The sequence below is a fragment of the Bubalus bubalis genome, chromosome 17, assembly GCF_019923935.1.
Source record: "Bubalus bubalis isolate 160015118507 breed Murrah chromosome 17, NDDB_SH_1, whole genome shotgun sequence".
Taxonomy (NCBI): domain Eukaryota; kingdom Metazoa; phylum Chordata; class Mammalia; order Artiodactyla; family Bovidae; genus Bubalus; species Bubalus bubalis.
In genome coordinates this window covers 6,466,087-6,490,834 of record NC_059173.1, presented here as the reverse complement: position 1 = coordinate 6,490,834, position 24,748 = coordinate 6,466,087, and the positions used below count along the sequence as shown (strand labels likewise).

The following is a 24,748-nucleotide window of genomic DNA, read 5'->3' as shown; positions in this document are numbered from 1 at the left end:
CAAGATTTTTCCTTTCTCATTTTTTTCAATTTTTAAAATGTATGGTTGCCTTAATGTCTCCAGCTCTACTGAAATATTTCTTTCTCTCCATGATCTATGCTGGATATTTGAAGCATGAAATATAAAGAACTTTTTAGAATAATAAAATGTTAACACTTTTTATGATCAAAATATTACTGCTTTCAATGGACAGTTAATTTAAGGAAACCAGGTTATTGTTGTTTCTTTTTCTTATATCTGGTTTAAATGTGTTGAATGGACTGCCCCAGCTCCACCTGATCTCACTATAAAACTTGAAAAAGATGTGCTACACTTTGGAGAATAAGACAACAAGAAGGTAAACTAAGCAAGTCGCTTAAAATTCTAAGGAATTTAAAAATCTTGATCTCCTTTGCACACTGTAGAGCCCTGTTCTTCCTCCCATGCAGCTCTGCTGTGTTGTATAATTGCCTGTTTTCCCATCTGTGTCTTTCAGAGACAGTTCTGTAAGGCCAGGGACAGTAGTTCTCTTAATGGCTATTAAGTCCAGTTCCAGAAGGTACACAAATGAACCCATGCAGGTTGAATGAATGAATGAACAGATTTTCTTTTCCAGTGTCTCTGTCTCCAGTTGAGACTTAGTGGTTTGTTTGCTTGCTTGCTTTGCGGCTTTTTTTTTTTTTAACATTCATGTATTTATTTGGCTGCCTTTTGCTCTGTGTCGTGTGGGCGCTCTCGTGCTGTGCGGTCTGAGCACGAGCTCAGTAGTTGTTTTGAGCGGGCTTAGTTCCCCCTGAGGCGCGTGGGGTCTTAGTTCCTGGACCAGGGATTGAACCCAAATCCCGTGCATTGCAAGGCAGAATCTTTCACTGGACCACCAAGGGAGTCCTGAGCCTAGTATTTCCGATGTAAAGAATGCATGTATAGTCGCTGCCCATGGAGTTTCTCCCAGAACCCGGGGGTTACATCAGGGTCAGGGGAATACCAGAGGAGTGGGTGGCAGAGGGCTCGGGGCTGCTCTGAGGCCTTGTAGGGGCGGCGCAGGAGGCAGCCCAGCCCAGGGTGCGAGGGGCTGTGGTGATGGCGGGATACTGGATGGGAGCAGAGGCCCGGACGGCACCCGCAACCAGGAGAGGAGGCCGTGTGGAAGCCGGGTACCGCGCAGCACACGGGGCCTTTGGAGGAGCCACTGTGGCATCTTGGAGTCAGCCTTGCTGATGGCTTGTCCGGAGGTGAAGGGCCTTTAGTGAGATGGTAGCACGGGGTGTCCCGCCCAACGCACCCGATCTTAAAAGGGCCCTTCCTTAAAGCCCCCTTTGGTCCTGGGAATCCTCGATTCCCGGAAAGCCAGTTGATCTTCAGTCACTTTTTGGAGCTGGAGGAGCTATTGGGCCTGGCATGCCTCGTGGCCCACCACCTCTTCTGGGACCTCTCTCTCCTTTTTCACCTGAGGGTCCAGAGGACCTTGAGTTAAAGTGATATTTTTCAGTGTCTGAGAATGTTCTCAGTCTTTTAGCCATCACTGTTTCATTTCTCCTTTTATTTCCGTTCCAAACGTGCTTTTTTTCAGAGACATAGTTTCTGCTGATGCGTTGTACACATGCGCTTTTATTTCATCTCCTGCCACTATTGTTTTTGTTGTAATATTTATTTTTGGCCGCACTGGGACCTCGTTGCTGCGGGGGCTACTCTCTGGTGGCGGTGGGCGGGCTAGCTGCCCTGCGGCGTGTTGGATCTTCCCAGACCAGGGATCCAACGCCAAGTCCCCTGCATTGGCGGGTGGGTTCTTAGCCGCTGGACCACTGGCGAGGCCCTCCTGCCACTGTTGTGATGAGAGGCGCCAGAAGCATGAGCACGAGGAGAGGGGGCAGTCAGTGCAGCCTTGCACGAGGTCGTTTCTCTGGAAGGGCAAGGCCGTCTTTTGGAGTCAGAGGACAGACACAGAGCTGCCACTGAGCAAGCATCAGAGGTCAGAGGTCCCTCTGAACAGCTGCAGGGTTCTCCTGTTGCCTGGGAGAGCTGCCCCACTTCAGGAGCGGAAGCCACCAGAGCCACAAGCTGGTGGAAGCACTTCAGGGACCGTTCCGATGAGTTGCTTCTGGCTGAGTGAGGACTAGTGTGTGAGTCTCAGAGACTCCTGGGGCTGCCGTCCGAGGGGAACCCCCAAACTTCCCTGGCCCCTACCTCCAGGAACCCCACCAGGATCTTATGGTGAAGAGCCAGGGAAAATCACCTGGTGCCTCTGGCAGAAGGAAGAGAAGACTGTTTAAAATATACCCAGCGCATTCTTCGTCATAAAGGCGCTTTTCCGCTTTTCTCTCTGGTGAAAACGCCGTCTGTCTATAGCCTTTATTAAGTTCTGTTCCATCTACGCCTGCTCTGTTGATAGTTATCATCTTAGTGGAGGCTGGATTTTGTCGAACGCTCTTTCTGCATCTGTGGAGATGGTCATAGGGTTTATCCCTCGTTTTGGTAATGTGCTGTATTATTACGTTGGCTTTGTGTTCCTGGCATAAACCCCAGTTAATCATGGTGTACGCTCCTTGTAATGTGTTGCTGAGTTCGGTCTCATCATGTTTTTGATGAGCATTTTTGTGTCTGCGTTCATCGGGGTGTTGGCCTGTGATTTCCTTTCCTTACGGCATCCTTGTCTGATTATGGTATCAGGGTTACGCTGGCCTCGTGAAGTGAGTTTGGAGTGTTCCCTTCTGTATTTTTGGAAGGGTTTGAGAAGGATCCCTATCAATTCTTCTTTGAATGTCTGGTAGAATTCACCAGTCAATCTAACTGGTCCTGGCCTTCTTTTGGTTGGGAGGTTTTTAATTACTGATTCAACTTCCTTTGAGAAGGAAATGGCAACCCACTCCAGTATTCTTGCCTGGAGAATCCCATGGACGGAGGAGCCTGGCGGGCCACAGTCCACGGGGTCGCAGTCGGACACGACTGAGCGACTTCACTTTCACTTTCACCTTCCTTACTAGTAATCAGTCTGTTCAGATTTTCTGTTTCTTCATAATTAAGTCTTCGAAAAATATTTCTAGGCATCTATCCATTTCTTCTGGATAATCCAATTTGTTGGCATTTAACTGTTCATAGTAGTCTCTTATGATTTTGTATATTTCTGTGGTACCAGCTGTAATGTATCCTCTTTCATTTCTGATTTTTATTTGAGCCTTTTTTTTGGTGAGTCTAGCTAATGGTTTGTCAATTTTGTTTATCCTTTCAAAGAACCAGCTCTTAGTTTTACTGATCTTCTCTATTGTCTTTTTTAAAAATAGTTTTATTATGTACATATCGGCTGTGATGGGTCCCTTTGCTGCTTGGGCTTTTCTCTAGCTGGCGGAGAGCGGGGCTGCTCTCCGGGTGTGGTGTGCAGGCCTCTTCCCTGCAGTGGCTTCTCCTGTGCTGGAGCACAGGCTTTCGGGCGTGCGGGCTCAGGACTTGCGGCCTGAGGGCCCTGGATCACAGGTTCAGTCCTGGAGTTGCTCCACGGCACATGGGATCTTCCTGGATCAGGGATGGAACCTGTGTCTCCTGCATCAGCAGGCGGGTTCTTTACCACTGAGCCACCAGGGAAGCCTGCAATTGTCTTTTTAATCTGTATTTCCTTCACATCTGCTCTGGTCCTTCTTTCCTTCTACTTTGTTCTTTTTCTAGTTCCTCAAGGTGTAAAGTTGTTTGGGACTCTGTTTCTTGAGGTTTCTGGCTGTGAACATCCCTCTCAGAATAGCTTTTGCTGCAGCCCATGAAGTCTTGTTATATCCCTGTTTTAAACTCTATTTTTTCTAACGGAAGTATAGCTCCTCCCACTTTCCTCTGGTTTGTATTTGCATGGGATATCTTCTCCTGTCCCTCCCGTTTTCACTCTGTGCCCTTATGTCAGAAATGATCCTCTTGTCGGCAGCACATAGATGGATGCTGGTCAATCCATTCAGCCACTCTGTGTCTTTTGATTGGAGAATCCATTAAGTTCATTTAACGATCGACTGTGTTTTGCTCTGGTTTGTGGGAAACAGTTGACTTTAGAGAAAGCCTCGACACTTGGTTTTGCCCCTTCTTGTACTTTCACCTTGGGGTTATCCGTAGCAACAAAGGCCGCGGATTGAGGCCTGCTCTGTACAAGGCACCGTGCTGGGTGTTCCCCATTTCATCCCTGCCGTAACCCTCTGTGATGGGTGCAGTTCTCACCCCGTTGTAGAGGTGAGGACACAGAAGTGTGGAGAGGCTAACTCTCCAAGTTTAGCCACTGTTTGTGGAGCTGGCCCCGTGTGCCGAGACCCAGACGTGTCCCTGTGAATTGGGGGCCTCCTCCGGGAGGCCCTCTCCCCCGCCCTCTCTGGGCCCCAGCGGCTCCACTCTGGCCGTGTCCCCCGGGCACCCTGCCCCAGGATCCGGGGTGGACTCTGCGTCGGAGCGTGTGCCCCCTCCCCACCTCCTGATCATCCCGGTCAGGAGGGAGTCCCTGTTAGGGAGCCCTGAAAAGGGCAAGAGGTGACCACGCCACTTTTTTTCTCAACAGGGAGGACCTGGTTATCTCTGACTTCTGGAGCTCAGCACTAGGTGGGTGCCATGGGGCTTGGGCTGGAGGCGGCTGGGGTGGGAGGAGGGCCTGACGGTGGGCAAAGCAGGGGATCCAGCCCCCACTGGGTGACGTCTGCTTCATGGCGGGGTGTCTGTGCTGGGTTCTAATGCTGACTCCAACCCCCCTTACAACTGTGTGTCCTCCTGCATTAACCCTGGTCCTTGGCTTCTGTATCTGTGGAATGGACATGGAAACGTACATATTCTGTAGTGTAACTGTATAAATGAAGTACTTCCTGAAGTGCTCACGGCGGTGCTTGCTTGCTGCACCGGAGCAGTGGATGTCAGCTGTCATTGTGTTGTTGAAATTTACATTTATCCTGCTCTCTTCCCTGACCTTACATGGCTGTTACAATCTCTTCCTAAACATGATGGGTGATAACACAAGTATACCATAGTTATAGTCTTTATGGAGGGACTTTTGTGTTTATTATACATAATCTTTATTTTATTTTTTTAAAGTAATCAGTGATCAGACTTGTGCGCCCGGCACTGGACGTGCAGAGCCCTAACCACTGGACCACTAGGGAGGTCCCAGTGCACATAATTTTTCAAGCATAAAGCTTTTTACCAAATCTAAGCTAATGTTCTTAGTGTGTATTTCCAGAGGTGGAAGTGGTCAACTTGCTATCCGCTTTCTGGTTGTTTTCCAGAAGGCGTTCACTGATTCTTTGAGCAGCGTGGATGCGGAGAGCCAGCTGTCTATGTAACCTTCTGTGGCCTGGGTCTTATTTCAAGGTGTCTTTGCTGATGAGTCAACGTTGGTATCTTATTAACGGGAATAGATATACGGCTGTTTGCTTTTTGTTTCGTTCTGCATACAGTCTGTTATACTAAATTCAGTACCAGTGACAGAAAAGGAGATACAAGGACTCACCACCCAGTGAAACGATTAATTTTACCTTAGTCTCTAGATGCCCCAGCCTTTTTTAAAATTTTTTACATGTTAAATGTTCTTACTCAAGATCATTTTGAGAGCTCTGCTCTTCAGTTCTTCTTTTATTACAAAAGTAGTATTTCAGACCACAATTGCATGTACTGGTTACCTCTTACTAAACTCATCCGAGTTAACACAAGCATTAGATGGACATCGTGGCCGTGGGTGAACCTGACTTTTGCTTGAAGAATTCCCTTAGTTGAGGCTGTGGGTACCCAGGCGCCGGCCACTGTCAGCTTGGGGTGGGCGCCACTGCACGCCCCACGTGTGGCCAGCAGGAGGCCGGCAGCCCCTTCTCTGGGGAGTGAAGGCTTCCGCGCCCTGCTCCCCAGGCCATGGATGGTTTAGTTAGTTCCTGGGTCACAGCATGCCCTCTGACTGTGCAGGGCCTGCTCTTTCAGAAACCATCACCGGGTGTCTCCGGAAACACCTGGAACAGGTGAGGGCCCCCGAGGGGTCTCTCTCGGAAGCTCTGGGACACCTGCATCTCGACGCCCCCCCGGTGGAGGCAGATGCGGCCCCTGGCTCCATCCCGGAAGAGACCCTGGTCCCAGGGACCTGCTGCTTCAAGTGTGTGTGTTACGGCGTCGGGAACTTCGCCAGCTGCGTCATAGCTAGAAGCCAGCTGGCGTTTTTGCTCCTCCTTCTGGAGCGGTGCCAGGTGAGTCTGTGTCCTCCCTTACCGCCCCCTCCTCGGTCTCGTGCGCACGTTGACTGAGCCACTTGTCGCCCTCTGCAGATTCCCAGGAGTCACTGCTGGGTGTACGACCCTCTGTTTAGTCGACTAGAAATCACGGTTCTCAACGCCCTGGGCGTGGTGGTTCTCGGGGAGAATGAGGTACGTGGTTAGGGGCGCGCGGGGCCTCTCACACAGGGTTGGCGTGCCACTCCCACATGGACCTGTGCTGTCTTGTAGGTGGCGGCACTGTGTGTGGTTTGCCCGGTCCTCCTGAGGGCTGTGTGCCCGCTGTGCTCAGTGGTGGGCGTGTTGCTGCACGAGGGGAGGAGGACGCGGTCTCTGCACCTCCTGAGGGCTGTGTGCCCGCTGTGCTCAGTGGTGGGCGTGTTGCTGCACGAGGGGAGGAGGACGCGGTCTCTGCACCTCCTGAGGGCTGTGTGCCCGCTGTGCTCAGTGGTGGGCATGTCGCTGCACGAGGAGGAAGAGGGTGCAGTGTCTGCACCTCATGAGGCCCTTCTGCCGGGAGGTGCCCGTTCCGGGGGCGGGAGGCCGAAGCCCAGCCCCCAGCTGAGTTGTGGCTGAATCCTCAAGTAGTGGGGATCTCTGAGACCTCCAGAAAGAAGGCTTTCCAGAGGGGGTGGCGGGACCCCAAGGTAATGTTTGAAAAGGCCCAAGTCACGATGGGGAGCTGCAGAGTGACACGGGACACAGTTCCCGAGGGCCCTGCCCCTGCCTCAGTGAAGAGAGCCGTCCATGCTCACGGGACACGTGTGTTCAGCAGACGTGCGTTTTCTGGGTTTCCGGATGTCCCGATTTCGTCTCGTGTAAATCTGTAGCTGTTGCCGGCACCGGCATGCAGGGCAGTGCAGGAGAGTCTCTCCCTTGGTGTTTGAGGTCGCCACCCCCTCCGCCTCCCATCCTCTCAGCTGCGTTAACCGTGGGGACGGGGAACGTGTGCAGGCCGGAGGCGCACGGCGGACTGGGCGCGGCTGTGTCGTGGGGTGAGCGCACGCACACCACTGCACTCATCTTCTGGCGCTGAGCGTGGCTGGCTAGGACTGCCCCCCCCCCCCACCTTGCTGTAAGACGCGTGCTCACCCCATGCATGTTGGACCCCAGGAAGGGAAGCGCAGCGTGTGCGGGGAACCCACCGTCTTCTACATGCCGCACTGCGGGACAGCGCTCTACAACAACCTGCTGTGGAGGAACTGGTCGGTGGATGCCCTTTCCAAGGTGGTCATCATCGGCAACAGCTTCGGGGGGCTCGAGGAGAGGTGAGCGGGGGGTGCCAGGGTGAACCCAGTCCTCAAGTGCCCCCTGGACAGAGGGCTGGGCTGTGAGATGTCAGTCTGGGTCACGCTGGGAAGCAGGGTGTCTCTGCAAATAATTTCTCCCTTCCCTTAGGGTGGCAGAGACGGCTTTTCTAAATGGGGGAAAACAGTCATTTCTTACAACTAACACAGTATCCTTGGCCTGCTTCACACGCACTGTCGCTTCTCCCTAATGAGACGAGCAGTGATGGGGGCATTTACGCACACCCCCATTAAGTCATCTTGCCTTTCTGTGTCGTAAGGGCAATGAACCTGGTCTCATACTGCCTAATCACGTTTTCAACAATTTTGGTTTCTAGGTTGTTGACGAGGATTCTGCATAAACATTACCCATATGTTGCAAAGGTATCTGCCTGAGTGGAGGGGCTGGGGTGGACAGCCTGGGAAGCTGCACTGTCTCTGTTACTGTGGAGAATCCCACCTTCACCTGTAGCGGTGGGTGCTTGTTAGGGTCTGTGGTCCAGAAAGCTATGTTTGAGTGCATCTCATTTTTTCTTAATTTCCTCTGTTCTCAGTATCTGATCCAACTTATGCACTGTCCTTGGGGACTCCAACTCATTGCACTAAGTACTAAAAATACCTTATTCCTTAGTAACGTTGGAGTGATGAGTAGACCAGGACTCTAACCCGGGAGGGTGGGGCTTACTGGGCCTGTGAGGCTTGTTTCACTTTTGCATCTTTCTGCTCAGATTCTGACAGGCCTGGAGGAGCTGGCGTTCCCTCAGACCCCAAGGTACATGGACGTATTTAATGACACCTCTATCCACTGGTTTCCTGTACAAAAGCTAACGCAGCTCCCCACGGACACTTGGGCGTTTCGGGAAGAGCCAGATTACCAGGACTGTGAGGACCTCGAGATCATCAGGAAGAAGACAGAGCCTCCCTGCGCTGACCTGAGCTCGCTGTGAGGGGCCCGTGGCATAGGGACTGCAGGCGCCCTCTCACCGAGCAGGGAGGACGTCAGCTTGCTGTAAGACGCAGTTTATTCCCCAGCGCGCCCCCAGCAGGTGCACGGCCTACTTGGCCATGTCGATGAGGCTCTGCAGCGAGGTGGGCACCCAGGTCTTCTCGCCCTGCACGAACACCACGCCACGGTCGATGTAGATGACAATGCGGCCGAAGGTGTACAGCTGCTTGCCCTCGTGCCGCTTCCCGATGACCGGCATGAAGACGATGTTGTGCTCCTCGGCCTTGGTCTCGATGAGGTCCTTAAAGTTCATGGGCACGGCGCTGGCAGCCACGCCGATGCCCCGCTGGGCCATGTTCTCAGCCTCGCGCCGTTCCTGCATGGCCTCGTACTGGAAGTCCTTCCTCCGTTCCGTGTGCGTGAGGTAGGCAATGTGCTCGCGCGCGCCAGGCTGCATGTAGGCACCTGTGAGGCACAGGGGCGGGGTCAGGGGTGGGGGCCCACCCACGACCTGGGCAGGGGTGGGGGTGGGGTGGACAGCTGGCTGCAGCCACGTTAGAATTTCTGGTTCATGCCTAATGACCAGAGGTTATTAAACACTCAACAACCCTTACAGTCAATGAGCCTCTGTTCCCCACTTGCTAGGGCTTTCACCCCACATGTCCCCAAAGGCAGCTTTCAGATCCCTGAAACATAAGGCCAAGACGATCAATAGATGTATCTGGGGGGTTGAAACACAGGTGTTGAAGGGTCCCCAAATGCCCAGTGGTAACTGAGGGGTCCAGAGGGGAGACTTCGCGGTCAGGGTGGCCGAGGAGGAGGTCTGGGGTATGAGAAGAGAGATGCCCACCAGTGTCCCCGGGAGGCCTGGGTGAGCAGAGGTCAGACACACGTTCACCTCACTAGACACAGTACAGGGCCTGTGCCATCCTGTAATAAGCTAAGCAGAGAGAACTGAAGAGAAAGTCCAGTCCCAGCTGCCACTCTGTGGCCTTGTCTGTGAAAGACGGTTAGACCAGGTGCTCTGGTGGCTTTGCTTTGCGAGGTGGGCGCACTCTAACTCGGGGCTGGCTGAGGGGGCCCCCAGACCCACCAGGCATCGGGACCTCCCGAGAGCTGAGTATTACCCAGGGGAAGGTGGTAACTGAACAGTCAGCTGCCGCCTCCTGACACCGGAGACACCACCTATACTGAGCGCAGTCCACAAACACTAACCCGGCGCCCTGGGTCCTTACGGAGACCCGGAAGTGGGGCTTCGCTCCTGTTTTACAGGAGGGACGACGGGTTAACTCCAAGTGTTAAGAGGGGCCACCCAGCTCCGGCCCGGCAGACGCACTGAGGAGCCGCCAGCACAGGGGTGACGAGGTGGACCCGGCTCACGCGAGCCTCGTTCAGGGACAGCGCTCCTCTCAGCCGCAGGAGACGGGGGGCAGCTGCAGGCTGAGTAACTACGTGGAGGGGCTGAGACGAGTCTGTGTCCTGGAGCCCCAGGTGTGAACTCTGACTCAGTGTGGGGCCCTCACTCACCGACATTGGAGGACACCGCCCTGTTCATGATATCCAGAGCCTCGTTGAACTTGTCCTTGACAGACGGGTGCGCCAGCACTTGGTCCGAGAACATGGACTTCCAGCCCAGGTACCACTTGGTGATCTCCTCATAATTGGGGCTGTTGCTCAGCCAGGAGCACAGCACCTGCCCAGAGGAGGCAGGTGAGACGCCAGGGCCCACCGCAGTGGCGAGCGGGAGCACAGCATCCACCTGCTCGTCTGGGTCCCGGTCTGCAAGCCGGTGACGCTTGCAGGGCTTCAGGGGCTGAATGGGGTCAGCTCGACAGTGAAGGGCCCTGCACGTGGACTCTGCGCCTGGGCCTCCCACCCCCACCCTCGGGCCCCCGTGTGGCAAGCGTTCAATAAAGGGTGCGCACTGTGGTCCTGCCTGTGTAGTTCCTTCTTGTGTGACCCGTCACCCCAGCTGTCCCCGGCTTGAGTGGCTCCTGCTGTCCCCCCCGCACCCCACAAGCTGACGCGGGGCTCACCTGCAGCCACTTGGGGAAGAAGTGCTTTTCGAGAAGGCCCACCAGGCTGGAAACAGAGACCATCCCTTCCCAGTCGATGACCCAGTAGAAGGCATCCATGTGCTGCTGGTGGGGGTTGATGACCAGCTCCCCGAGGCACATCCCTGGAAGAGAAACCCAGCCTCTCAGGCACAGCCACTGTGTCCGCCTTCAACCTGATGTTAAAGGTCGAGTTTAAGCTCTTGACGTGACAATTCTTAAAAACCGTTTCCTTCCCTAACCCAGAGCTAGCTCTAAGTTTAGAATCCAGTGGGACAAAAGTTTGAGGACCCCTGTGGCTGCCCTGTCACCAGAGGCCCAAACCAGAGCTCAGGAGGCAGACGGAGGCTGACCCGGACGAGGCAGAAAGGCCCGGGTACACTTGGGCTCCGGGCACCTCTCAGGGGACAAGTCTGGACGTGGCTGTGCTGCGGGTGTGTTTCCCCAGCTCCTTACCCAGCTTTGGCACAATGTTCTTGACCATGAAGGCCTCCCAGGAGCCGGGGGTGAAGACATCTTTCCAGGGCTGGAGAATGAGCTTGGCCGAGGAGTCGCTGGGATGCCACTTCTGCAGAGCGCTGGCCAGCTTGCTGCGGATGGGGGAGTAGAGCGGCTCCAGGCGCGCCTGCATGAGTGGCAGCCACGGGTGGACCCACGAGTGGATGGGCACGGTGTCTGTCAGCGGGTTCCAGCTCTCCACCTGCAGGGGGAGCGCAAGGAGCCTGAGTTCATGCAGCCTGTGGGGCGGGCAGACAATGCCCTCCTGGCTGAGCAAGGGTGTGGGGGGCCACAGTCTCCATTACATTTATTCACCCACCAATATACCTACACTATTTGTATTAAGTCTCAGAAACAGTACAATTCTAAGTCATTGAAGAAACCAAGTAAATGAATTCCCTACAAGGGGGCTTTGAGGAACAGCTTCGAGGCTGGAGCTCATGTGACAGCCACTGAAGACAACTGCTCCCCAAGCCCCGGCCCCTCATCCCCACGAGGGCCCACCTCCTTCTGCAGCTTGGGGAAGATGAGCTGCTCCAGGATGTTGTCCAGCACCCACACAGGGATGAGGGGCGCCCAGCTGTCCAGGAAGTCCACCATCGGGTCACAGTTCCTCGGCTGCCACTGCGCCACGATGCTCCGGACAAATGGCATCCAGACCTCCCAGATCAGCCTGCGGGCGGGGGGCGGGGGGGGGGGGCGCGTTACACCCGGCTGGTCCCACTACCCAGGACAAACGGCATCCAGACCTCCCAGATCAGCCTGCAGGCAGGTGGGTGGTGGGCTGGTTACACCTAGCTGGTCCCACTACCCAGGGGGCCCCCCCGCCCCCACCTCTGGGGCAGGACTGCGGACACCCAACAGCAGGGCCCTCCCGTCAGAAAACCATCGGCCAGCCCACAGCTCTCGTGGCTCCCACTCAGCCTCGGGCCGTTTCCTGGGTGTCCCTGTGTCCCTGGCAGGGCGGCTGTGGGCTCACAAGCCCCCCAGGGTCGTGCACTTCCCCACCTGGGGCTCTACTGCAGAGCCAACCCCTCGCTTGGGTCTGGGCTTCAGCATCACCCTCCCGAGACCTGTACCTCCACCCGCACCCATACATGTGCACACAGGTGGCATCCTTGCCATTCTCAGCCCGGCTGTATCTGTCCGCTCCCTGTTATCACCCACCTTGTCCCTTCCTGGAGACTGGCCCTGCCTCACTCCCCGGCGAGCCCAGCAAGGACAGGCAGATCCTCAGCGCACACAAGGGGAGGGTGAGTGGGTGGGCGAATCTAAGTTTCCAGAGCGGTGCCCGCAGGTGCCTGGGGCCCACACAGGCCGAGCCCCGCCGCCCTGTCGGGAGCGCTCCTCCGTCGCTCCCAGGAACACTCAGATGAGCGAATCTAGGTTTCCAGAGCGGCACCTGCACGTGCCTGGGGCCCACACGGCCGAGCCCCGCCGCCCGGCCAGGAGCGCTCCGCCGCCGCCCCCAGAAGCACCTGTGGAAGGCATCCGCAGAGAGGTCCTGCCCGCCGTGCGACAGCAGCTGGTCGTTCTCCAGGAGGCTCTTCCACTGGGAGATGGTCTCGGTGCCGTAGGTGCAGTCCTGAGGAGGAAGACACTGCGGCTGAGCGCAGCCGGCCGGCCCCTCGCCCTCCAGACCGTCTGGAGCCCGGGCCGCCCCCGGCGAGAGGCTGCGCGGCGGTCTTCCCTGCCCGCTCACCTTGAGGGGGTCCCACTCCTTGAAGTAGTCCTTCATGAGCGGGTAGACGATGGCCACGGCCAGGTCCACGCGGTCGGACATCCGGTACTCCTCGTAGTACTTGTCCCGCAGCGTCTGGAAGACGCGGGCGCACTCGTCCAGCGTGAGCGGGTCGCCGCAGCCGGGCTGCAGGCGCCGCTCACACTCCTCCACGAGCGCCAGCACCTCGCTCAGGCTGGCGATGGCCCGCTGCTCCTGCTGCAGCGCGCCCGCCGCCTTCTCCAGTTCGTGCGTCAAGTTCACCACCACGTCCCGCTCGTACTGCAGCTGCCGGTCGTTGCGGATGATCTCCTGCTCCGTCAGCTCAATGAGCAGCTGCAGGTTGTGCTCCAGCTCGGGCAGCGCGAAGCCGGGCGCCCGGGCCTCCTTGCCGGGCGGGGGCGGCGGCTGCGCCTGCGGCGGGAGCCCGTCGTCGGGGACGCTGTGCTTGTGGCTGATCTGGCTGTAGCTGTAGTAGACCTTCTGCTCCCGGCCCGTCATGTCTATGACCTGGGGAGGACGGAGGGGCCCGCGGGTGAACGCGTGCCACCGCCGCCCCGTAGGACGCACACCGAAGCCCGGGGAGGGCGCCGGGGAAGGGCTCAGCAGAGGCCCGGGACCCGACCACCAGGGACAGACGGACAAGCCCTCCCCTGGGGCCTCTGGACAGACCAGACGGAAAACTGACGACATACAAAAGGGACTATGCTGTTGAGATGAAACTACTTTCATACAGGGGTAGAGGCTGTACTGATTAAAGCAGGCAATAAAACAACAAACAGTCAAAAATATCTTGGTAAGAAATGCACATTTCAACAAAAAGACCCGAAAAGATCTACATCACAGGTGTGAAAACTGGTTATTTATGGGAAATAATGTTAATTTAATACTTTTGCCTCCATTTCGCAATTGTCTAACAGGTACTGCGTACTGCACGTAGTACGAGTTGTCCTGTTTTGTTTTTCAACATAAAAACAAGAAACACACAAAACCCACAAAGGCAACCAAGGAAATGAGGTAATTTCAGTGTCTGGGGATGACTGAGGAATGAGAACAGGATGGTACTGAAACGGAAGTATCGCCGTCACTTGAGCCAAGACTTCGACCCAGGACCAGCTGAACTGGAACACCCGGGAAGACGTTCACCTCCGCTCCAGCCCTCGGGCCCGCCCAGACCCATGGCCGCAGAGGCTCCAGCTGCGACCCAGACGCCGCACTTCCTGCCAGGTCCCCAGCTGACCCGACACCTGACCTTGGAGAACCCACTGAACTCTCAGTTCTGTGACACACACTGACCTCCTGCAGCAGACACCTGTCACCTCTGTCCCCTGGGGAGGTGACGGGAAAGCCTCTCAGTCTGCACATGCCCGGGGCCGAAAATCAAGTCACCATAAGAGGCCACGCAGGGATGCCCGGAGGGCCCCTCCTGGTCAGAGACTGAAGATCTTGCGGTGCTTGAACGTGGCGCCTCCACTTGTAGGAGCCGAGCCTTAAGGACTGTCCCGGCACAGACAAGGCCTCACGCGCAAAGCAGCCCGCCCCAGACGGACCCAGACGTGTTCAAGGTCTGGCAACACAACAGTACAACTGGCAGCCCCAGAAAGCTGGGAACGGCAGGCAGTCCAGCACTGCCGTGTCGGGGAAGGCGGGGGAGGGCGATGACGAGCCCGAGCGCAGGGAACGGACTGAGGCTGCTACACACGATTAAAGCACACGCACACACCCTCCCGCCCCCTGCACAGAAAGCCTGCAGGAACCTTACGAGCAAGTGCTCGGTGACCGCCTCTGCTGTGTGGGGTAACTGCGTGTCTCCCAGACCCCCATCCAGGGCTGGCATCTCTGGGCACCTACCTTGACCTGAGAAAGCTCCTTCTGGGGAGCGGTGAGCTTCTTGCTAATCCTGCCCTTGGCTTTCAGCTCTTCCACGGTCTTGTAAGAATACTTGGGCTTCTTCTTGCTTCCGCTGGGGTCTTTCCTCCACTGGCTCAGCTCCTTCTGAAATTCCTGAGTCAGAGGGACAGGGTCCATCAGAAGACGAAAGGGCCGCTGAGACCTCCACACGGTTCTGTGCTGAGGACGGTGCTATCTGACGCTGACCCCTCCGAGGAGGCTGCCTGACACCCACTACCCCCTACAAGGCAAGACCCTGTCCCCACACCCCCATTTCTGACCACACTGGGTACTCGTGTACTGTGTTCCCTGTTGATGGCGGGACACAGCCTCTGGCCTGTACTGGTGCACAGTGTGAGCTCGACCCCTGAACCCCCAGAAGCTGGCTGAGCAAACAAACGAGCAGACAGACCAACCCCGACTGACAGGCGCACAGGACAGCCGGGCCGCCTCCCGACCCACCTCCTCGGCCTCTTCTTCCGAGTCAACCACGGGGAAGTCCTGCAGGGACTGGGTGGTGCGCTCCGAGCCGTATGCCCCCACCGCACCTTTGCCCTTCCTCTGCTTGGCTTCGATTGGGTTAATGATGCCTGATGGATTTCAGAGAGACAGACTCATGGTCACTGCCATCGTGTGGGTGCGCCACGCAGAGACCTGCTCCCTGGTCCTTCCACGGGACAGCATGCCGCCCGGAAGGGGAGCCGCTCCTGCCCGCCCCACGTGGTCCTGCTGCCAATACCACAGAGCAGTGTGCCAACAGGAGCGCATGCAGGCCCTGAGCACGGGTCCACTTCCACCGCGGTCACTTACTTAGCGGACGGGAGTATTTATAACAGACCCTGGCCTACCCTGTTCACCTGGAAGCCGGTTACTATGGAAAGGATATGCTGATTCTGACTGAAGAGAAGGGGAGCCGCCATTTAAACTCCATCTGTTTTCTTATTATATTGTATATATACACACGCTTCCCTGGTGGCTCAGCTGGTAAAGAATCTGCCTGCAATGCAGGAGACCAGGGTTCGATCCCTGGGTCAGGAAGATCCCCTGGAGAAGAGCATGGCAACCCACTCCAGTATGCTTGCCTGGAGAATTCCAGAGACAAAGGAGCTTGGTGGCTACAGTCCATGGGGTCACAGAGTCAGACACAACTGAGCGACAATCACTCATCACTCGTGTATTACATTCGTATAATATTTCATATTGGTAGTTCCTACCTCCTACGCTTGCTTTGCTCTATACTATGCGCCTTGGAAATAAATGCATTTTTCTTTTTAAAAAGTTTACAAACAGGACTACAGCATTTCTGTGAAGAACTGCCCCCACCCGAAACTTCCCACCACACCCTTTCCAGCTCGTACTGTTGAGCTCCCAAATTAGAACAGCCTTCACTCTCATTCCAAGCCACCTTTCCAATCTTCACTCAGGTCCATGGATGTTTCATGCGGCTAAGTTACCTATCCTGCCCCTTTGTGAGCACAGCCCGGGGACAGTAACATGAACAAGGAGAGGGGGCTGTGGTGTGGAGACCACTTCCAGAATAAGGAAGCTGTGGGGGCTGACCGGGGCAGGAGTTGTCAGCTAACCCAATCCCTGCCAACCTCCTAAACTGTAGCTTATCTACAACCTAGGAGAAATTGTCTGATTTTTAAATACTAGCAACTGATCTGACTTTTTAGAAACACTGGGCAGGCCAGACAGAAGCTTCTTTTCAGCCCATTAGGCTGTATTAAGGCCGACCGCTCCCTCGTGCTGAAATACGGCATTTCACGTGACTTGCGCTTTGATAAAGCGCGGAGCTTGGAGCACCGCTGTCACATGCTGGCAGAAAAGCAGCAGAGCAGAGAAAAGGCAGGGCGCGCCCCCGCCTGCCCGAGCGCCCACGGGCAGGGCACCACACCTTGAGCGTTCTTCCCCAGGCCCCTTCCGGGCACGTAGCCCATTTTCTGAAGAAGCTTCTGTCCGATTCCTTTTGTGTGTCTTTCCCAGCTGCCGAAATCCATGAAAGACTTGGTTCCTCCTGCAAAACCCTTCTGGCTGGGCTTAAAATTGCCACCCTGAAAACAAAGAAGGAAAAACCTAAGCAAGCAAGCTTGGCTGATGGGACCATGGCCGGGCAGTCACAGAGCACTGTGAGAAGTATCCTATAAACCACAAGGACACCAGTGATGTCTCCGGACAGAGCAAAGACTGCCTGATACAGCCACCCCGCGGGAAACCTGCTCCCACAGGGAGAGGCCCACACGACAGGCCTCCAGCAGAAAGCCCCCACCCCCCAGCAGATGCCAGGGCCACAGCGACCTTCTGGGAACATTACTAAGGTCACAGCCCTTCAATAAAGATGCTACCGTTTTTAACTTCTTTGGTCCGAAATCCTTAGGAAATTCATCCTGCTTCACGGGTTTCTCTTCATCGTCGGAGTCCTCCAGCTCCGCCTCCTCTGCCGCCCCTTTCTTGAGCCCCGCGCTGATGAAGTTGACAGGGGCCGAGTAGTCGCGGGCCCTGCGGGCAAACAGAAGGTCCAGGGGGTCTGTAAGAACTCTCTCAGGCCAACGTCATTGGCCCGAGAGCTCCTTAGAGCGGACCTCGTGGGATCCATTTTAAAAGAGCAGCGCTGACACCTATCGTCAGTGCCCCAGACCCGGCTCCCCTGTAATCACATTCGACACGTTGACCTGATGTCTCAACTCTGTGACTTAAGACTTACCAGTGACAGCATAGAGTTGACTAAAAATTCTAAGTATGATGTAACTGTCCACCTCTCATTTATTAAAAAAACAAAACAAAACAAAACTTTAACTTGAGGACTTACCTGGTGGTCCAGTGGTTAAGAATCTGCCTGCCTACACAGGGGACAGAGGTTCAATCTCTGGTCTGGGAAGATCCCACACGCATGGGCAACTAAGCCCATGTGCCTTCTAGCCCATGCTCCACAACTAGAGAAGCCACCACGATGAGAAGCCGATGCATGGCAACTAGAGAGCAGCCCCCATCTCAGCTAGAGAAAGCCCACGCAACAAAGACCCAGTGTGGCCAAGAGTTAATTAATATTAAAAAACAGTAACTTGGTAAATTCAGTTAAGGCAGGAAAGGTTTAAGAAATAAAGCCTGTTGATATTACTAGTAAAATGGAGGAACACATTCAAACATCAGTAATCATAATGACTGATGATAATAAGCATAAATCGGAAGTCATCAAACAGGAGATAGCAAGAGTGAACACTGACATTTCAGGAATCAATGAACTAAAATGGACTGGAATGGGTGTATTTAATTCAGATGACCATTGTATCTACTACTGTGGGCAGGAATCCCTTAAAAGAAATGAAGTAGCCATCATAGTCAACAAAGGAGTCCGAAATGCAGTACTTGCGTACAACCTCCAAAGTGACAGAATGATCTCTGTTCGTTTCCAAGGCAAACCATTCAATATCACATTATCCAAGTCTATGCCTCGACCAGTAATGCTGAAGAAGCTGAAGCTGAACAGTTCTATGATGATCTATAAGACCTTCTAGAACTAACACCAAAAAAAAGATGTCCTTTTTATCACAGGGGACTGGAATGTAAAAGTAGGAAGACAAGAGACACCCAGAGTAGCAGCCAAGTTTGGCGTTGGAGTACAAAATGAAGCAAGGCAAAGGCTAACAGAATTCTGCCAAGAGAACGCACTGATCATAGCAAACATCCGTTTTCAACAACACAAGAGACGACTCTACACATGGACATCACCAAATGGTCAAAACCAAAATCAGATGGATTATATTCTTTGCAGCTGAAGATGGAGAAGCTGTATACAGTTAGCAAAAACAAGACCAGGAGCTGACTGTGGCTCAGATCTTGAACACATTACAAAATTCAGACTTAAATTGAAGTAAGTAGGGAAAACCATTCAGTATGACCTAAATCAAATCCCTTAATGATTATACAGTGGAAGTGACAAAGATTCAAAGGATTAGATCTGAAAATCTAATCTCCATGGATTAGATCTATGGATTCCCACAGATTAGATCTATGGATCACCATAGATCTAATTAGATCTATTAGATCTCCAATAGCCTCAAGAACTATGGATGGAGGTTCATAACGCTGAACAGGAGGCAGTGATCAAGATCATCCCCAAGAAAAAGAAATGCAAAAAGACAAAATCGTTGTCTGAGGAGGGCTTACAAATAGCTGAGAAAAGACAAGCAAAAGGCAAAGGAGAAAAGGAAAGATATACCCATCTGAATGCAGAGTTCCAAAAAACAGCAAGGAGAGATAAGATAGCCTTCCTAAGTGAACAATGCAAAAGAAATAGAAGAAAACAATAGAATGGGAAAGACTAGAGATCTCTTCAAGAAAATTAGAGATACCAAGGGAAATTTTTGTGCAAAGATGGGCACAATAAAGGACAGAAATGGTATGGACCTAACGGAAGCAGAAGATATTAAGAAGAGGTGACAAGAATACACAGAAGAACTATACAAAAAACATCTTCACGACCCAGATAATCATGATGGTGTGATCACTCACCTAGAGCCAGACATCCTGGAATGCAAAACCAAGTGGGCCTTAGAAAGCATCACTACGAGCAAAGTTAGTGGAGGTGATGGAATTCCAGTTGAGTTATTTCAAATGCTAAAAGATGATGCTGTTAAAGTGCTGCACTCAATATGTCAACAAATTTGGAAAACTCAGCAGTGGCCATAGGACTGGAAAAGGTCGGTTTTCATTCCAATTCCAAAGAAAGGCAATGCCAAAGAATGCTCAAACTACCGCACAATTGCTCTCATTTCACATGATAGCAAAGTAAGGCTCAAAATTCTCAAAGCCAAGCTTCAGCAACAGGTGAACCGTGAACTTCCAGATAGTCAAGCTGGATTTAGAAAAGGCAGAGGAACCAGAGATCAAATTGTCGACATCCGCTGGATTATAAAAAAAGCAAGAGAGTTCCAGAAAAAAACATCTACTTCAACATTATTGATTACACTAAATCCTTTGTTGTGGATCACAAGAAACTCTGGAAAATTCTTAAGAGAGAGGAATACCAGACCACCCAACCTGCCTCCTGAGAAATCCGTATGCAGGACAATAAGCAACAGTTAGAACTGGACATGGAACAGTGGACTGGTTCCAAACTGGGAAAGGACTATGTCAAGGCTGTATATTGTCATCCTGCTTATTTAACTTATGTGCAGAGCACATCATGCAAAATGCCAGGCTGGATGAAGCACAAGCTGGAATCAAGATTGCCGGGAGAAGTATCAATAACCTCAGATATGCAGCTGACACCACCCTTATGGCAGAAAGTGAAGAGGAACTAAAGAGCCTCTTGATGAAGGTGAAAGAGGAGTGAAAAAGTTGGCTTAAAACTCCAGCTTCAAAGCTTAAAACTCAACAATCAGCTCTTAGGAGTAATGGAAATAAAAACAAAAATAAACAAATGGGACCCAATTAATCTCAAAAGCTTTTGCATAGCAAAGGAAACATAAACAAAATGAAAAGACAACTCACAAACTGGGAGAAAATATTTGCAAAAGATGCGACCAACAAGGGATTAATCTCCAAAATCTACAAATAGCTCAGGCAGCTCAATATTTTTTTAAAAAACCCAATCACAAAAGGGGCAGGAGCCCTAATAGACATTTTCGCAAAGACACACAGCTGGCCAAGAGGCAACTGAAAAGAAGCCCAACACTGCTAGTAAGAGAAACGCAAATCAAAACTTTAATAAGATACCACCTCACACCAATCAGAATGGCCGTCATCAAAAATTCTACAAGCAACCAACGCTAGAGGGCGCGGAGGAGGCGGGAGCGCTCCCGCACTGCCGGCGCGGCCACTGTGGAGGCGGGAGGCGAGGCCCCCAAAGACTACAAGCAGAGCCGCCGTTCGATCCAGCAGCACCACTGCTGGGCATATACCGTGCGAAACCATGATTCGAAAAGACATGTGCACCCCACGACCTCCCGGGTGGTCCCGTGGTTAACCATCAGCCTTGCGATGCACGGGACGCAGGTTTGATCCTTAGCTGGGGAAACTTAAATCCCATAAGATGCAGGGCAAGTCAGTCCTCACACCACAACTATGGAGCTAGACCCAAGGCAGCCAAATAAACACTGGAAAAGAAAGACACAGGCATGCCAGTACCCAGTGCAGCACTGTCTACCACGGCCAGAGCGTGGAAGCAGCCTAGACGTCCATCAACGGATGAACGGATACAGGTGTGGTACAATCACACATACGAGGCAGTATTACTTGGTCATTAAAAATAATGAAACAACGCCACCTGCAGCAACATATATGGACCGAGCGACTGCATTACCAAGTGAGCCACGACAGAGAAAGACAAATGTGTGCATCACTCATCTGTGGAATCTAATGTTTAAAATCACACAAATGAACTTGTTTCCAAGACAGAAACAGACTCACAGATCTCGAAATCAAACTTATGGCTGCCAAAGGGAAAATGTGGGGGGAAGAGGCAAATTAGAGAGCTCAGGGTTCACACACACACACACACGTATGAAACAGACAAGGACCTACTGTGTAGCACAGAGCACCCTACTCAATATTGTGTAACAACCTATATAGGAAAGGTGTCTGAAAAAGAGCGTCTCTCCATGCATGTATATGTGTATATTTATAAATAGAAACATATGCATATGACTGCTCGCTGTGCTCTACACAGGAAACACAACACTTAAGTAAACAATACTATCCGCCCCCGGCCCCCCGCAAAAATTTGTTTCAGATACTATTTCAAGTACAAAAATCAAATAAGAAAAGACACTTTCATAAATCAAAATCATAAATACACTTAAGGGAGATTATATGAATGGAAAGTATATTAGCAATTTTATCAATCATTCTTAGAAAAGCTTGTGTTCATTAAATGTATTTATGAAAACTAAAATAGCTAAGAAATTAACTCTGTGACATGGAAACTAGTGATTTTATCCGATCTCCTTAAGAACAGTACTTACAGCAAGTTCTTAATCACAGCTCCCCTTTGTATAAACTGGAGCTGATAGGTCTGTATTGTGTGGTTAAAGGAAGAGCGAAAAGAATCCAGTGAAAAAGCCCGGGAATACTGCAACGTAAGGTGATGCTTTCTAAAATGACTGACCTAGTAAATAAACATCCCTGTGGCAGTAAGATCCACAGAGGAATTTTTCCCTAAGAGATGCCATATGAGAGCCCAACTCCAGATCGGACAGACCCCGATTCTCACAGCTCAGCTGCCTGACTCGCCGCTGTTCCCTAATCTGTGAAACTTACTCCATTTTACACCCGGTGCCTCTCTCAGAGGGTCATTGAGACCAGGCCTGTGAGGAACCCGCAGGTCCTGGCTGCTGTTACTATCTTACAATTGTACATTCCGGCCCTGTGATCCACACTGTCCACTGTTGACATTTCTTGCCAGATGAAAAGAGCCTGAACGGATCTCTGCTCTTTCTCCCCAGTCTCTCTTGTGAAAAATGTACGGTCTCAACGGGCTGGAGCATCCAGGCTTCAGGTGGGGACACGCAGAAAAACCTCAGCCTGCTACACACTCTGCTCAAGCGCACCGCAGCCCCCACACGCGACCTCACGCCGAGGAGGCGGCGGCTTTCAGCCTGAACCCCCAGCCCGCGGCTGCCCTCCTGGCCCAGTCTCCACCACCTCTCCCCAGACCACTGCCTGGGCCTCCTCACACAGCCCCGCTTCCACTGTGGCTTCACAGGGTCCTCTGCACACATACTTCCCCAGCCACGTCTCACCCCCTCCGCACAGACCACAGTCCCCTCCTCTCCCTCTCCCCTGTCTCCCCAAAAGACCGCTCACACCCTCCTGGATGCCCTGCTCCTCCCATCAAGGGGCACTGCTCCCTCCTGCCCCCCACCACTCAATCTTCCCTGACCTCCCAGAACAGGTCAAACACGAGGAAAAGTACTCCCTCTCCAGTCCTACGTCAGTTACAAACTTCCATTTATGAGCCTGCCTCCATCCTCTGGGGTCTGGGCTCCTGGAAGGGAAGGACTGGGGCTGCAGCACAAGGCTTTAGACACATGATCGCTCACTCATGATCGGTCAGTGAGAGAGCAGCGCTCTGTCCGAAGGAGGAACTGGGCTCCCTGGCTGAGGTCGCAGCTAAGGGGCTCGGGGAGGCCAGGAGAGAAGTGTACTTAGAGGGGTAGCTCCCCAAAGCCTGGGGAAAGCGGTCCGCGCCAGCCATACCGTTTGCCTCCAAAGCTGGGCCTCTCCTCATCTGAGTCTCGCTCTGCCCACACTCCGTAGGTGGCCTCTTCCTTGGTCTGCCAGTGGCGCTGCCGGTTGGGGTTGAATTCATTCTGGAGATCCCAGTCGGTGATCTCGAAGTTCTCCCGCTCATCCTCGTCATCATCCATGTGGCCTTCCCCGTCCCGGTACAGGTGGGACAGCGACATGGCCCGTCACTGAAGGGAGGCAGGGAAAAGGCACAGTCTGTGACAAGTCCTGGGGTCGGCAGCAGCAGGCTGCCCTGTCAGCTGCCACTCCCTGCTGCCCTCAGAACCTCCCCCAAACTAAAATCCACTGAAGTCACTGGTACCATTCAATAAAGCAGATGCTAAAAACGTATTTTAGAAAACAGGTACCAAAACAGAATAAAAAATACCAGTCCCAGCAGTCCATGTGGTTAAGCACACATTTCCCTCTCAATGTTGTCAAACATCACCCACACTCACATACACACAAACCACATAAAAACACTTGCTTAAGTATGTTATTCTACGGATGGCTGCCTCACAAACGCGGCAAACATCTTCCTGGATGTTATTTTTTTCTATTGCTGAGTGAAGAGTTTCATCTGGACTTACAACAGCTGAGCAAAGTGATATCTCTTTTTTAGAAAACACTTAAACATGACCCCCAGGTTTTCCTCCCCAGACAGGAACCTCTTCTGAGGCCCTAAAAGGCAGCAGTGACTATGAATACGACCTTAAACAGCACACGTCTGAGAACCCGAGTGCAGCAATCAACTCAGGGGAGCTGGGTGATGAGATTCAGCTGTCTCTTAAGTGGATTAACTACAGTACCAACCTTAGAGAAGGCTTGTGAGGCAGAATCAAGGAGATGGCTCTTTCAAAACACTTAGCTCAGAGTAACCACTTGTTACGCTAGTCCCAGGATTAGGTCTATGGCCCCTCCTATTACTGGATTAGCATGGAGCAAAGTGATGGTGAAAGCAGGTGCTGAAATCACAGAGCCCGAGTTCAAATCCCCGCTCTACCTGGTACTCAATGCATGAATATTAAACGCAGACCAAGTGCCAGGCATGGGGCACCACAACGCAATGCAATGCATTACATGCATGACAGCGCTGGGACCTCCGTCTAGCAGCTGCCAAAAGCAGACTTCAGGGACGGCCAACTCGCAGCACTTCTAAGGCGAGTTCAAACTCGAGTCAGCTCTGTGGGAAAGTTTTCCCTACTTACTCTACTCAACTCACTGGTGCAATGGTTGGGTCCTGCCGGTCCCAACGTCATACAGGCACAAAAAAGGGGGGAAATACTCTCAGAGGAGGCGGGGTGTCCCAGTCGCCGATCACCGCTGCCTCCTCGGGCACAGGGCATGGTAAAAAGCACGGAGCTGTCACGAGTTACAGAGCCCCCAGGACGTGCTAAGTAAGCCCTTGCTGGACGCTTCAGGCCGATAAGCTAATATAGGCATCAAGACACCTCTGCGAGGGAGGTACTGCTAGCGCCTTCGAACTTCAGCGAGGCTGAGAAATTAACTTCCCTAGGTTCCACGGCTGGTGAGGCTGGAAACCAGGTGGAACTGCAGCCAGGCCTCGGCGTCTCCCTGCCGCGCCGTCCAGGCCCCGCGGTGGAGGATCGGTGTCCAAGTCGGCCCGGAGACCCCGAGCGGCCCCGCTCCCTCCCCGCTGCGGCCGAGCTGTCTGGAAAGGGAAGAGCGACCGGCGAGGCCGAGGCCCGCTTCCGCGAGCCAGAGCCCCCTCTCCTACTGGCACAGACTCCCCCGCGTCCCCTGTCCGTCCACTCCCGGGCCCAGCTCACCTCTCTCCGGCTCAGCGGACCGAACTCAGCGCCCCACTCGGTGCGAGAAACGCGCCACTAAGGCGCCGGAACGCGGATGCGGCGCACCAGAAATGACATCATGTCAGCGGATATGACGCGCTCGTTGCCATGGCAGCAGTGGGACGCTACGGT

General features: G+C 53.2%; 2 protein-coding genes across 4 annotated transcripts in view; one reads left to right on the top strand and one right to left on the bottom strand.

Moving 5' to 3' along the window:
• The window catches only part of SRRD (SRR1 domain containing), a 25,097-nt gene extending 14,754 nt beyond the window's left edge, over positions 1–10,343 (top strand). The window contains exons 2-8 of the mRNA XM_006055566.4: positions 4,499–4,539; positions 5,899–6,158; positions 6,237–6,335; positions 7,296–7,450; positions 7,807–7,852; positions 8,197–8,838; positions 9,687–10,343. Of these exons, the coding sequence (XP_006055628.4) occupies positions 4,499–4,539; positions 5,899–6,158; positions 6,237–6,335; positions 7,296–7,450; positions 7,807–7,852; positions 8,197–8,415 (820 nt within the window). The 3' untranslated portion in view covers positions 8,416–8,838; positions 9,687–10,343. The remainder of the gene's footprint in view (positions 1–4,498; positions 4,540–5,898; positions 6,159–6,236; positions 6,336–7,295; positions 7,451–7,806; positions 7,853–8,196; positions 8,839–9,686) is intronic.
• On the bottom strand, positions 8,474–24,748 carry TFIP11 (tuftelin interacting protein 11). Of its 3 annotated transcripts, XM_006055569.4 has the most exons (14): positions 24,596–24,705; positions 24,318–24,477; positions 22,776–22,993; positions 16,922–17,075; positions 16,474–16,630; positions 15,039–15,166; positions 14,538–14,690; positions 12,669–13,196; positions 12,445–12,551; positions 11,471–11,639; positions 10,925–11,168; positions 10,451–10,593; positions 9,942–10,107; positions 8,474–8,879 (listed from the first exon to the last, which is right to left on the bottom strand). In XM_006055569.4, the coding sequence occupies exons 3-14, from the start codon at positions 22,982–22,984 to the stop codon at positions 8,524–8,526; spliced, it is 2,514 nt and encodes an 837-aa protein (XP_006055631.1). In that variant the 5' UTR covers positions 22,985–22,993; positions 24,318–24,477; positions 24,596–24,705; the 3' UTR covers positions 8,474–8,523. The 3 variants fall into 3 exon arrangements, with proteins under 3 accessions (XP_006055631.1, XP_006055630.1, XP_044785937.1); XM_006055568.4 differs by lacking the exon at positions 24,318–24,477 and having other exon boundaries at positions 24,596–24,748; XM_044930002.2 differs by lacking the exons at positions 24,318–24,477; positions 24,596–24,705 and adding an exon at positions 23,293–23,579.